The sequence below is a fragment of the Podarcis vaucheri genome (assembly GCF_965113315.1).
Source record: "Podarcis vaucheri genome assembly, chromosome: 13".
Lineage (NCBI taxonomy): Eukaryota > Metazoa > Chordata > Lepidosauria > Squamata > Lacertidae > Podarcis > Podarcis vaucheri.
This window is the reverse complement of record NC_138751.1, coordinates 20,109,569-20,123,466: the sequence shown is the minus strand read 5'-3', so window position 1 is coordinate 20,123,466 and position 13,898 is coordinate 20,109,569. Positions and strand designations below refer to the sequence as shown.

The 13,898-nt window shown below is 45.4% G+C and overlaps 1 protein-coding gene across 2 annotated transcripts in view; it reads right to left on the bottom strand.

Moving 5' to 3' along the window:
• LOC309517668 (immunoglobulin superfamily member 1-like) overlaps positions 1-13,898 on the bottom strand; it is a 31,368-nt gene that overhangs the window by 4,846 nt on the left and 12,624 nt on the right. Inside the window, exons 2-6 of one of the 2 annotated variants that reach the window (XM_082197040.1) lie at positions 7,570-7,605; positions 4,349-4,639; positions 3,042-3,347; positions 1,990-2,280; positions 565-678 (exon numbers count right to left, since the gene is read on the bottom strand). In XM_082197040.1, coding sequence (XP_082053166.1) covers positions 565-678; positions 1,990-2,280; positions 3,042-3,347; positions 4,349-4,639; positions 7,570-7,605 — 1,038 coding nt within the window. The remainder of the gene's footprint in view (positions 1-564; positions 679-1,989; positions 2,281-3,041; positions 3,348-4,348; positions 4,640-7,569; positions 7,606-13,898) is intronic. The other variant, XM_082197039.1, reaches the window with a different exon arrangement.

Here is a 13,898-nt window from a genome sequence, read left to right as displayed (position 1 = left end):
TTGAGTAGGGAAGGACTGTTGCTTAGTAGAAAAACACACAGTTACATATTACAGCTTAGCCTCCACACATTCACACTTTCTGCCTTTCAGCCTTCCGGGCACTAGGGGGCAGTGGCCTCCTGTCTCCCTGCTTTCATTTAGCTTAGTGAGAAGGATGTCACAGTCAGAATGGCATGTTGGCTAACAGCTGCTTTCACCATGAGTTGAAAGTGCACAATTTGGCAAGAGAAAGGAGAGGGCAAGTTTTACATTTATGCGGAAGCATGCATAGGATTAGTCTTTGCAACACATTGGCTTCATTTCAAATGAGAATTTACTTATTCTAGTAATCACTGAATGGTTACTTAGCTTTTTTTCAGTTTAAACATGTGCAGGATTGCACTTTGCACTGTAAGGCAAGTGCTGCAAAAGCTCTAGAATTAAAATTTCACATTGAAACTTTATTTGCAGGTATAACGACACCCCCCCTTTAAAGAAGACTCTTCTTTTATATGGGGCCAAAAACACACAACACATGTGCAACTCAAGGTAGCAAAATTTTTCCGCATTCAGAGGTCCACTCACCTTTTCTTCTTTTCCTGTACAGTACAAAGATAAGCAGGAGCAGGAAGAGGAGAAGAAGGAGAAGGCCTGCTGCAATGCTGGCCCATATTATTGTCTTGGATTCTTCAGGCATATCTGCAAAATAATTCATGTTTTGAGTGCCAGCACTGTGGATGTTTTAACTTAGCACCTGCAGGCCGTGTCAGAAGCTGAAACAAACCTGCTGTCATAGAATCATAGAATTGCAGGGTTGGAATGGGCCATGTGGGACATCTAGTCCAACCCAGGCAGGGGTCACCAACCTTTTTGGGCACAAATCAGAGAAACTGGCATGGGCAGCTCACAACCAAGCACACACTGCAACCTATTCTACTGGACACAGCTTTTGGAAGCCTAATTTCAATGGAGGGTGGGAAGGGATACTGCAGGCACCGTGTTGCTGACCCCTCATCTACAGGTGAAACTCGGAAAATTAGAATATCGTGGAAAAGTTCATTTATTTCAGTAATTCAACTTAAAAGGTGAAACTAATATATGAGATAGACTCATGACATGCAAAGCGAGATACGTCAAGCCTTTATTTGTTATAATTGTGAGGATCATGGCGTACAGCTGATGAAGACCCCAAATTAACAATCTCAGAAAATTAGAATATTAAATGAAATCAGCAAAATAAGGATTGCAAATAGAGCAACATTGGACCTCTGAGAAGTAGAAGCATGCATATGTACTCAGTGCTTGGTTTGGGCCCCTTTTGCATCAATTACTGCCTCAATGCGGTGTGGCATGGATGCTCGCAGCCTGTGGCGCTGCTGAGGTGTTATGGAAGACCAGAATGCTTCAATAGCAGCCTTCAGCTCTTCTGCATTGCTCGGTCTCATGTCTCTCATCTTTCTCTTGGCAATGCCCCATAGATTCTCTATGGGGTTCAGGTCAGGCGAGTTTGCTGGCCAATCAAGCACAGTAATTTTCTGAGATTCTTAATATTATTATGATATTATTGATATTCTAATTTTCCGAGTTTCACCTGTACTGCCACAAGCCTCCCCCAAGTTGATGCATTTGATTCCAGCTCCCATCATCCATGGCCATGCCCGTCACCAGTATTGAGCCAAAAGGACCAGTAATCTGACAATCAACTTTGTTTGGCTATCTCTTTCCAACTTCTCAGGCAGAGCAAGGTCCTGAGAGTCTTTCTCCTGGTCAAGTTGGGACACTCTGTGTGACTAACATGGGATGCAAATGATAATATGCCCTTTCGAACGCAATCCCATTTCATTTCTGATCCTGCTTTTAGAGAAGTCGTGCCGGACGGAGCCTAAGAATCTGCTTCCCCTCCTCCCTTGCAGTGTGAGTCTCAGGCCCCTTGAAGCTCCTGCCTCCTCCACAACAGGGAGCGAGACTTGGACGGCAGGGGAAAGACAAGTACCCACCCAATCTTCTCACCTCTTACAACCAGCTCCGTGGCATTACTTGGCTCTGACCAGGCAAAGGGATTTCCCCGGCGGTGATATTGGCAGGTGTAGTTCCCTTCATCTTCCAACCCCACGTTGAAGAAAGGGAACTCGGCTCTGTTTCTCTCTGACTCCGTCACCTGCGATGTTATCAGTTCCCCGGATCTGTAGAGGGAGAAGTTCAGACCCTTTTCTGGCCCCTGGCACTCGATGGTGATATTCTGTCCTGGGGAAATATGTTCGTCGGGTAGCACTTTGATGGAGGGTTTGGACAGGCTGGGATCTGGGTGCAAATAAAACACTGTGAGAATGGTATGGAGGGAAGTGGCTTGATATTCTTCCACACACTCTGCTGCTTTTGATCAGATCAGCAGAAATATCTGCAAACTAGAACTATGCCCTTTTAAAATGTGGCTCTTTTGGGGGGTAGGTGGGGGTTATTTGGGTTACTGTCTTTATTTTCATTTTATATATGGTGATCTTTTTCTGTGAACCGCCCTGAGACCTCTGGGTATAGGGCAGTAGGTAAATTCAGTAAACAAACAAACCAAACCAAACTGACTTTTAACACATAATTAAAAAGTGCTTAGAATGGCTCTTTGCTTATGAAAAAATGGTTGTACTGCTACTGTTTTGTCTTTAGTTAAAAATGTCTAGAGCAGCTGTAGAAAATTATTGGCCCTCCAGATGTTACGGACCTACATGCCATTTGCTACACTTGCTAGGACCCAGTAACATCTGGAAGGACAAAGGTTCCTTCATAGTCTGCATATATCATCTATCTATCTATCATCTATCTATCTATCTATCTATCTATCTATCTATCTATCTATCATCTATCTATCTATCTATCTATCTATCTATCTATCATCTATCCAAAGTAATAATCATAAATAAATAAGAATAAAAATGTGCACCCCACCACCGAGATCATTCCGTTGTAACTATCCAACCTCCCAAAATTTCAACACCTCTTGCGATGGTTTGACCCCTTTCTGTTTTAGACCCTTTTGTGACAATAGGAGGATGTATTTTGAACCTTACTTATTCTGTTGATGTGTCGGCTGTCACTGAAATCTGAGCACAGTTCAACGAAGGCTGATGTGAAGCAATATCTACATTGGTAGAGACCCCCTTGGAATTCTTGGGCATTGTCAAAGGCAAACACAGCCTCCTTTGTTGCTGTTTTCTCTGTCAGTTTTCTCTGCTGCCTATTTGCACCCACTTGTATAAACAAAGAGAACAGCCTTGGTAAGTTGTCTTCTGCCTTGCAGCTGATTTTGACATTCCCCTTTTCGGCAAGCATTTCAGCTGAATTCACTGCGATGGAAGGCTTGGGATGCAGCTTTCCTGCACATGGAAGAGAACAAGGGTGGGATTTCAAAGAAGCAGTTCAGCCTTCTCAAATCAGTCCCAGGCAACAGACTGTCATATGGGAGAGGTTTGCATGTTCTGGGAGAATGCAAAATCCCGAGGATGGATCGGAGGGTAAAGGTTCATAAGATCTTGATGCTTCTAAGTTTTTTGTTTACAACTTCAGTTTAGAGATGGGTGACCTGGCACCTTCCACACGCCTACAACACCCATCATTGGCCAGGCTAGGTGGGAGACGGGTTCCTGAGAAGAGTTACTGTTTGCTGCAGTTCAGTGTGGCAGATCCAGGAAATCTTATAAGCTGAGTTACTGTACATTACTGTTGCCTATCTCAATGAACGCTGTAGAAAGAGTTAAGAACCAAGTATTTGGGATCATTGGTCTTATCTGCATCTACACTGAATATCACGTGTATCTAACTGTGTGATTGCAATTTTTATTTAAGACTCTCAGTGCTTTTTCCTGGAGGTACTTAAGGGCACCCAGTATTGGCACCTTTTTGCCCCGGTACTAGCACCCTTTTGCCCCCTCAAAGAAAAGCACTGGTTTAGAGATTAGGTGGAATTTATGGCAATATCTAGTACTAGTGGAGAACTCTTGATAACAACAACAACAACAACAACATATTTTTTTATATCCTGCTCATCTGGCTAGGTTTCCCCAGCCACTCTGGGCAGCTCCCAACAGAATGTTAAAAACACATTAAAACATCAAACATTAAAAACTTCCCAAAACAGGGCTGCCTTCAGCTATCTTCTAAAATTCAAATAGCTGTTTAAGTCAGATAGTTCTCTCTTCCCAGCTGCTTCTGCTGTTCTTAAAGTCATGATCTGGGAAAGGCTGCTAGGGCTGGAGGGAGGGCTGAGGCAGGCGGAAAAAGCCATTACTTGATGGCCAGCATACTGTCTCTCTATCTCCTCCCTCCCCTTACATGTCAGTTGTGAAAATAGCATAAAAAGGCTAAGGAAGGCTCTCACCTTTTATGAAGACTTTGACAGGATCACTACGAAATGAGCACCGTTGATCATAACTTAAGCAATAGCTACATGTATAGGTTCCGCCATCTGAAGCTCTTGCATTGGCAGTCTGAAATACAGCTGCACCCCACTCACTATTCCAATATGCTGAATCAGGAATTCGTGAATCTTTGTGAAGATAGTAGATTGCAGCGTGATGGTAAATACTTGCACACCGTAAGATGATATTTCCCCCCGGGCTGACCACATTTGTGGAAACCGCTGAGAATGAAGGTTTAGGGTAAAGTTGTTCTGGACCGAAACAGGAGAACAAAGGTGAGATTTGGAAGATGGATCACCAAAGAGGAAGACAAAAGAAGGCCCTGACTTTACCACATGCTAATTTGTATGTAAAGATCCACATTTATAAATAATTACTAATTTTTAAATGAAAATGCATTATTTCCACCCTAGTGGGGAAAACTGGTCAGGTGAGCTGTGTGTCTGCTCATTCCACTGTTCAACTGCTCATGGTGGGTGGGCAACTTCAAGACCCCCTCCTGCTTTCCTTTCTTATGGTTTTCAGAACTGAACTTGGACAGCTTTTGAAAGAGAGGACTGTCCTCTGTAATGGCCGCCTCATTGGCCTATCAGAATGAGTGGTAGAAGGCACTCTCTTCTACTGCATCTACTTGAGCTTTGTCATGCAAGTTCCCCCAGGGGCCAACCAGATGTCTGTGGGGAGTCCAGGAGCAGGACTGAGAGCAGCAGAGCATTCTCCACACTTGTGATTCTTAGCAACTGTTATTCACAGGTATCCTGCCTCTGGCCGTGCAGGGAGAAGGTTGCCATCATGTCTAGTTGCTCAGTCTAAGGTTACCCTGGGGAATTGCATTTTGTGTGTAGATTGTCTAAGGCAGGGGTGTCAAACTCAAATTCATCGGGGGCCGCATCAGCAGTTTGGTCACCCTCAAAGGGCCGGTTGTATCTGTAGGACTATGTAAAGGACATGTAAAGTGGAGGTTTCCTGTGTAGAACGGCCAGCACCGCTAGAGGGCAGACGTTCTCTGGCTTGTAGGCTGCCGTGCATGCGCTGAAGAGGCAGCTTTCTTGTGTCAAAAAAAGAAAGAAAGCGAGAATAAAAGGTGAAGGCTGGTGGCCGGCGGCGGCTACACGGGCCACATGACGAGGTCTGGCGGGCCGGATTCGGCCCGCGGCCCTTGTGTTTGACACCCGTGGTCTAAGGCAAAGGAATAGGGATGGGGTTCATACCATGGATAACATGGATTGGTATAAAATATAGATTATGAAATAATATGCAGTTGTAAATGTTGACAATTGGACCCATGGAGCAGGTGGGGAGAAGTCTCGAGATTCAGACTAGCCAAAGGTAATCTGTTCCGGAAGACCGTTCGACTTCCCAAATGTTCGACTTCCAAAACGTGCAATTGCCAGCTGGCAAAATCCATTGAAAAATGGGAGAAACACACCTCGGAAGCTGTTTGACTTCTGAGGTGTGTTCGAAATCCATTCATTTCCAGGTTGTCGTTTGAAAGCCGAAACGTTCGACAAACGAGGTTCCACTGTATAGTATATCAATATGCATTTGGATTGTTACAATTTTATTTTTTGTATAATCAAATTATTATTGTTTTTTAAAAAAGATTACCTAATTGGAAAAAAGAAGTAATAATAATAATAATAATAATAATAATAATAATAATAATAATCTATTATTTATACCCCACCCATCTGGCTGGGTTTCCCCAGCCACTTTGGGTGGCTTCCAACAGAACACTAAAATACAACAACCTATTAAACATTAAAAGCTTCCCTGAACAGGGCTGCCTTCAGATGTCTTCGAAAAGTTTGGTAGTTATTTTTCTCTTTGACATCTGGTGGGAGGGCATTCCACAGGGCGGGTGCCACTACCAAGAAGGCCCTCTGCCTGGTTCCCTGTAACTTGGCTTCTCGCAGGGAGGGAACCACCAGAAGGCCCTCTACGCTGGACCTCAGTGTCTGGGCTGAACGGTGGAGGTGGAGACGCTCCTTCAGGTATACTAGACTGAGGCCATTTAGGGCTTTAAAGGTCAGCAGCAACGCTTTGAATTGTGCTTGGAAATGTACTGGGAGCCAGTGTAGGTCTTTCAAGACCAGTGTTATATGGTCTCGGTGGCTGCTCCCAATCACCAGTCCAGCTGCCGCGTTCTAGATTAGTTGAAGTTTCCAGGTCACCATCAAAGGTAGCCCCACATAGAGTGCATTGCAGTAGTCCAAGCGGGAGATAACTAGAGCATGCACCACTCTGGCAAGACAGTCCACGGGCAGGTAGGGTCTCAGCCTCCGTACCAGATGGAGCTGGTAAACAGCTGGCCTGGATACAGAATTGACCTGTGCCTCCATGGACAGCTGTGAGTTCAGAATGACTCCCAGGCTGTGCACCTGGTCTTACAGGGGCACAGTTACCCCATCCAGGACCAGGGAGTCCTCCACAACCATCCGCCTCCTTTCCCCCTAAAACAGTACTTCTGTCTTGTCAAGATTCAGTCTCAATCTGTTAGCCGCCATCCATTCTCCAACCGCCTCCAGACATTCACACAGGACCTTCACCACCTTCACTGGTTCTGATTTGAAAGAGAGGTAGAGCTGGGTATCATCCGCATACTGATGAACACCCAGCCAAAACCCCCGATGATCTCTCCCAGAGGCTGCATGTAGATGTTGAAAAGCATGGGGGAGAGGACAGAACCCTGAGGCACCCCACAAGTGAGAGCCCAGGGGTCTTAACACTCATCCCCCCCACCACTTTCTGAACATGGTCCAGGAGAAAGGAGTGGAACCACTGCATAACAGTGCCCCCAGCTCCCAGCCCCTCAAGACGGTCCAGAAGGATGTTATGGTCGATGGTATCAAACACCGCTGAGAGATCCAGCAGAACTAGGAAACAGCTCTCACCATTGTCCCTAGCTCCCCAGAGATCATTGACCAGCGCGACCAAGGCAGTTTCAGTCCCATGATGAGACCTGAATGCCAACTGGAAGGGATCCAAATAGGGATGGGAGGTTCCTATACCTTTAATATTTGTACAGATCAGAGAAGGTTTGGTAGGCCTCTGTGGTGATTATGCAGATGTTAGGAAGTCGGATTTGGTTATGGGGGAAATAATTGCAGTTCGCTCCCATTCTGCCCCCATCCATCTCCCCCTGGGCCCTTGTTCATATTTATCACCCAAAGAGACTCACCTCCAGAGATCTGCCACTGTCCAGCCAGCAGGAATCCTGGAAAGGAGAAGATTGCATTAGCGGCAATACAGCTGAGCAGCAGGAACCACAACTGGGTCTCTGGTCCTTCCACCCGGCCGTTGCACAACCCTCAGTCCCTTCACCCTTTCATCTGAGATACCAACCGATAAAGATGTTGAAAGAGAGCCTCATGATGAAGGACCGCCTAGCCCTGTGGTCCAGTGTCCTGTGTCTCCCAAGATGTGTGCTGTCCCCAGAATGAAGATCTTGGAGGGAGGCTGCAACATGGCTCTGCAACACTGTTCTTCCCTTTGATGTGCACATACTCTGCGATGCACAGCTGAGCAGTGCTGGAAGTGCCTCGCAAGCCACTTCCCTTTTTCCCTACTATGCTGCAGTCATATTTTGCAAAATCAGCTTGGAGCAGATCATGTGCTTTCATATATACTTGCAATATTGGAAGGGACCACACGGGTCATCTAGTCCAACCCCCTGCAATGTAGGAGTTTGCTTGTTTTTTGCCCAAGGTGGGGCTCAAACCCACAACCCTGAGAATAAGAGTCTTGTGCTCTGCAACTGAGCTATCCTTAGCTGCGTTCTCCTCAGAGGTTAACTATATCACCAGAAGCCTTTCTGTTACGAATTATAGGTACCAACATTCCAAAGGAACAGAAAAGACTCTTTATGTACGCGACAACAGCAGCATGGATGCTACTAGCCCAGAGACAGAAAGAAGGAATGGCAAACTAAGATGTTAGCCTAGGCTGAAATGACAAAACTGACCAGAAAACTTAGAGACCAAGAAGACAAGAAATTCAAGAAAGAATGGGAGAAGTTTATAATTTATTTAGGAGACCACATCTGTAAGCAGATGAAAACATTAGCAGGATTTTAATCTCACTTGTAATGTAACAACTACTACGGACGATATGGATAGATACAAAGCATAGACTATGAAATAATTTGTTGTTGCTTAGTCATTTAGTTGTGTCCAACTCTTCGTGACCCCATGGACCAGAGCACACCAGGCACTCCTGTCTTCCACTGCCTCCCACAGTTTGGTCAAACTCATACTGGTAGCTTCAAGAACACTGTCCAACCATCTCGTCCTCTGTCGTCCCCTTCTCCCTGTGCCCTCCATCTTTCCCAACATCAGGGTCTTTTCCAGGGAGACTTCCCTTCTCATGAGGTGGCCGAAGTATTGGAGCCTCAGCTTCAGGATCTGTCCTTCCAGTGAGCACTCAGGGCTAATTTCCTTAAGAATGGAGAGGTTTGATCTTCTTGCAGTCCATGGGACTCTCAAGAGTCTCCTCCAGAACCATAATTCAAAAGCATCAATTCTTCGACGATCAGCCTTCTTTATGGTCCAGCTCTCACTTCCATACATCACTACTGGGAAAACCATAGTTTTAACTATATGGACCTTTGTTGGGAAGGTGATGTCTCTGCTTTTTAAGATGCTGTCTAGGTTTGTCATTGCTTTTCTTCCAAGAAGCAGGCGTCTTTTAATTTCGTGGCTGCTGTCACCATCTGCAGTGATCATGGACCCCAAGAAAGTAAACCTCTCACTGCCTCCATTTATTCCTCTTCTAAATGTTGACAATAGGACCCATGAATGGGATGGGGGGGGGGGGAGTCTGAAGGTTCAGAGAAATCTCATTTTATGGCTATGTATTTGATAGTGGAATTAATTTACATTTGTAAAATAAAAATGGTTTCAAAAAGAGACAGAGAGAAAACTAGATCACTTTTGGCTTTCACTGAGTTCGGTAATGTTATTTGCTCAGTTCAGAAAAGCACAACCAAAAAGATCGGGGTGGAGTGACTCCTCTATGTGGGAAGGTTGCAGCATTTGCGACTGTTTAAAGGGAGAGGTGACATAATAGAAGTTTATAAAATTACACACGGCATTGAGAAAGTGAGTAGACACCCCTCTCACACACTAGAGCCCATGGACATCCAAGGAAGCTGAGTATTTGAAAATTCAGAGCAGATAAACTGCTTCACACAGTGCATAGCTAAACTATGGAACTCACTGCCACAGGAGGCAGTGGTAGCCGCCAACTTTGATGGCTTTAAAGGAGGATTGGACACACTCATGGAGGGCAAGGCTTTCAGTGGCTACTAGCCCTTATGGCTGAGATGATGTGGGTGGCGCTGTGGTCTAAACCACAGAGCCTAGGGCTTGCCGATCAGAAGGTCGGCGGTTCGAATCCCCATGATGGCATGAGCTCCCATTGTTCAGTCCCTGCTCCTGCCAACCTAGCAGTTCGAAAGCAAGCAAGTGCAAGTACTGTAGCTAAATAGGTACCGCTCTGGCGGGAAGGTAAATGGTGTTTCCGTGCGCTGCTCTGGTTCGCCAGAAGCTCCCTTGGCCAATAAAGCGAGATGAGCACCGCAACCCCAGAGTCGGCCACGACTGGACTTAAGGGTCAGGGGTCCCTTAGCCCTTCTGGCTATGCTGTTCCTCTGCTGTCAGAGGCATTATTCAGGCAGCTCATTACAGAATCCAAGCCAGCTTTCTTTGGAAAGAAGTGGACAGGAGGTATGCCTCTAAATACCAGTTGTTGCCAATAGCAAATGGGAAAGTGCTGCTCCCCTCATTTCTGGCTTACTGGCTTCCCACTGGCATCTAATTGGCCACGGTAAGAAGAGCAGGATACTGGGCTTGATGGGATTGGCCTGATCCAGCAGGCTTGTCGTATGTGGTTCTGTGGCAGGGGCAAGACGAAGAGAGCGGGAGAACCAGAATTCTCAAAAATGCCTCAGAAAATTAACCCAGAGTATGAGTGGCTGCCACAGTGGTGAAGGAGCCTGGAGCTAGCAATGTTTCCCTCCCGAGTTTGCACATTCTCATTTGACTAATCCAGGGCCTGTAGTTACAGGAAGACAAATGACTGCATGTGTCGCCTTTCGTCTGCCACAGGCCCCCTTACCTAATCTTACAGAAAGAGGATCTCTTCATAGGACTGGCGTTTGCGTTTCCCCTGCCACTCCTCTTCCTGAGGCAACTTCCTTAATATTTGACTTTCCCCAACATGACACAGCATTGGAGATGTGACTTTTTTCCTTTTTCAAAAATTGTATTTTATTGATTTTCATTTACAAATGAATTGGATCTGAAAAAGGAGAAAAGAAATATCAACAACAACAACAACAACAACAACAGGTTGGGAGTACAGAACCATCACAAAAATGGGAAAAATATAACAGGAGCAATGCCAGCTGTGGTTCACTGGATATACATTAGTGGGATGAAAGTAATATTCCTTAATGTTCGGTGTGTTGCTTGTGGCTGGAAGCCATGCTTGATGGTTTGTGCATATTCAATAAAAGTTTGTAAGGCTGTTAGTTTGTCCTTAAGTATAGAATCCCATATCTCTGACATTCAAGCTTCAAAGAGATTTACATTGAGAGTCTTCCAGTACATGACCATTCTTAATCTGGCAGCAGCTAACACATGGGTAATAACATTTTACACTTTCCTTGGGCATCTAAAGGAAAATAAGATAACAGTGCTATTGTGGGGTCTGATTCCATAATCTGGTTTATGGTCTGGAGAACCTTTTCCCAAAAGGGAACAATCTTTGGACAGCACCGCCACATGGTGTAGAGTAATTCCAGGAAGTTTGCAATCTCGCCAGCATAATGGAATGAGATTTTGGCTGATTTTATACCATGGGATATGTGCCTTGAGGACCAGGACCATTCTTGGCTGCTCACATTTTGATCTTTCAAGATGTGGCTCCTCCTCCCCCCTCCCCAAAAAAACTAGAGTGGCCAACTGTAGGAAAAGGAAGTTGTGGCTACCATAATGGTAAACACACATCAAAAAAATGCTGCAGCTGCTGAAGGTTCCTCTTCTACACAACCACTCTCATAACCAGAACCCTAGTCTTCTCCTTTGCCAGCGGCTCCACAGCCTGACTATTGTTTCTAGGCAAAATGGCATTGAAAACATCTGTGGCTGAAGCCTCACAGTCTACAGATTTATCTGAAGTCAACAGTTGCCCGTGTGTGTGTGTGTGTGTGTGTAAAGACCACCTTGCTGTCATTTCCCCAATGGGGCTAAAGTTAAATGAACCTAAGCAGAACAGCCTGAGGGATTCCACCAAACAAACATCTTTCTTGATAGCTGTGAAAATCGGCCAATATGAAACCTAGAAATTTGTATATACAGTCATACACTGGATCCCGAACACCTTTGTACTTGGACATTTGGGCTCCTGAACGCCTCAAACCCAGAAGTGAGTGTTCCGGTTTGCAAATGTTCTTTGGAACACGAATGTCTGATGGGGCTTCTGCAGCTTCCGATTGGCTGAAGGAGCTTCCTGCAGCCAATCAGAAGCCGTGCTTTCGTTTCCAAACGTTTTTGGAAATTGAACAGAGTTCCGGGACGGATTCTGTTCAACTTCCAAGGTACGACTGTAGTCTACAGTTCTATGTTTTGCGTAAGGTAGTTTTGAGGTGTACTTGAAATGTGACAAATCTCTACTATCATTTCCCCCGGCAACCGATCCAAGTCTTTGTGGTTGCAGAGAAACAATCCATCTTCCAGCACAAGGGAAGATTCCCACCAATACGTAGTTTGGTGGGAGAGTGTGGAAGGAAAGTTATTGGTTGCCATTTGGCTAAGAAAGTCCATGATAATGGTGGACAAAGGACCCCCCTACATAAGAACCAGGGAGCTGGGAGATGGGGGTGAGATCCTTGTTTGGTATAGATTGCATCCAGTAACCAAACTGTTGGATACAGGAACAGGATCTGGAACAGGGTGGTGGTTTCTATGGTATTCTTCCATTTTTCTGTTGATATCATTTTCTCAGCTGTTCACTTTCAGTTATTTAATTATGTTGGCTTATTAATATTGTTTCATATAATGTTTAATTTAGACCCTTAAATTAGGGGGGGTTTTTTGCATGGTTTTACACTATGGTTTTATGGACTGATTTTTACGTTCTTATTTCTACTTTCTAATATGTTTTGAGTGGTTATACTTATTGTTTGCTTGACATTCTGTGAGCCACTTTTGGGCACAAGCTTGAGGGCAGGTGGCAAACAACGGAACAGATGATGGTGAGGGACCAAGTCTTGCTGTTGCTACTCCCCTGTCTTCCCATAAGGCCTCCGAAGGCTTTTTGGTGCCTGAGGCATGTGAGATGCTTAAAAAGACTCCCCAGAAACTGCTGGCAGAGCCAGGCTACCGTACATAAGTCAAATGAAAAGGACCTTTCCTGCAGGTTTGCTCTCTGAAAATATGGGGTGCAGGGAGGAAGAATGGGAAGGAAATGGCATGCTAGGTTGGAGAGTAAAATATTCAAAGAAAGTATTCATCAGAGCTCAAAGCCAAATGAGGTAGGATGGTATTTCCCAAGGCTGACTGTTTCCTTTTTTCCCTTCCCCTTTGAGGACTGACAGTAATTAACCTAAGAATAGCCCTAGAATTAAGGAAACCAAAAAGAACAGAAAGGGCAGAAATGAAACAGAGAGAGAGAGAGAGAGAGAGAGGGAGAGAGAGAGAGAGAGAGAGAGAGAGAGAGAGAGAGAGAGAGAGATATTTCTTGAACTGGGACAGAGGAAGAGAGAGTTGCCCATCTAAGCGGATGCAAGACAGACCAAACTCAAATACTGGGGATGTCCTCAGAGCAGGATGCTGAGGCTAAACATTGTGGCCCGAGACCAGAGCTTTGCTGTGGTCGCTGCTGCTGCTGCTGCTGCACTTTCCCTTTCAAACAAATAGAAAAGGAGCTGCCTCTTCTATCGCTGCTGCCACAATGCTTATGCTCCTCCTGCTGACTGGGTGCTGGTTTTGACCTTTAAAGCCCTATGCAGCCTAGGACCCACGTACCTACGGGACTGCCTCTCCTGGTATGCCCCACGGAGGACCTTATGGTCCACAAATGACAACACTTTGGAGGTCCCAAGTCGCAAGGTAGTTAGATTGGTCTCAACTAGGGCCAGGGCCTTTTCAGTACTGGCCCTGACTTGGTGGAACACTCTGTCACAAGAGACCAGGGCCCTGTGGGACTTGACATCTTTCCGCAGAGCCTGCAAGACAGAGCTGTTCTGCCTGGCCTTTGGTTTGGACTCGGTCTGACCCTTATGTTTCCCTCCCCTTATGGTTTTGATCTATGGGTTACTATTAAAATGAGGCTGCCTTTTAAATTGTATTTTTAACCTGTATTTTAAATTGGTTCCCCACCCCCATTATGGTTTTATTGTAATTTTACTGGTGTTAGCCGTCCTGAGCCCGGCTCTGGCTGGGGAGGGCAGGGTATAAATAAAAATTTGTTGCTGTTTTTGTTCAGTGCTCGCCCACAGCGAAGGGT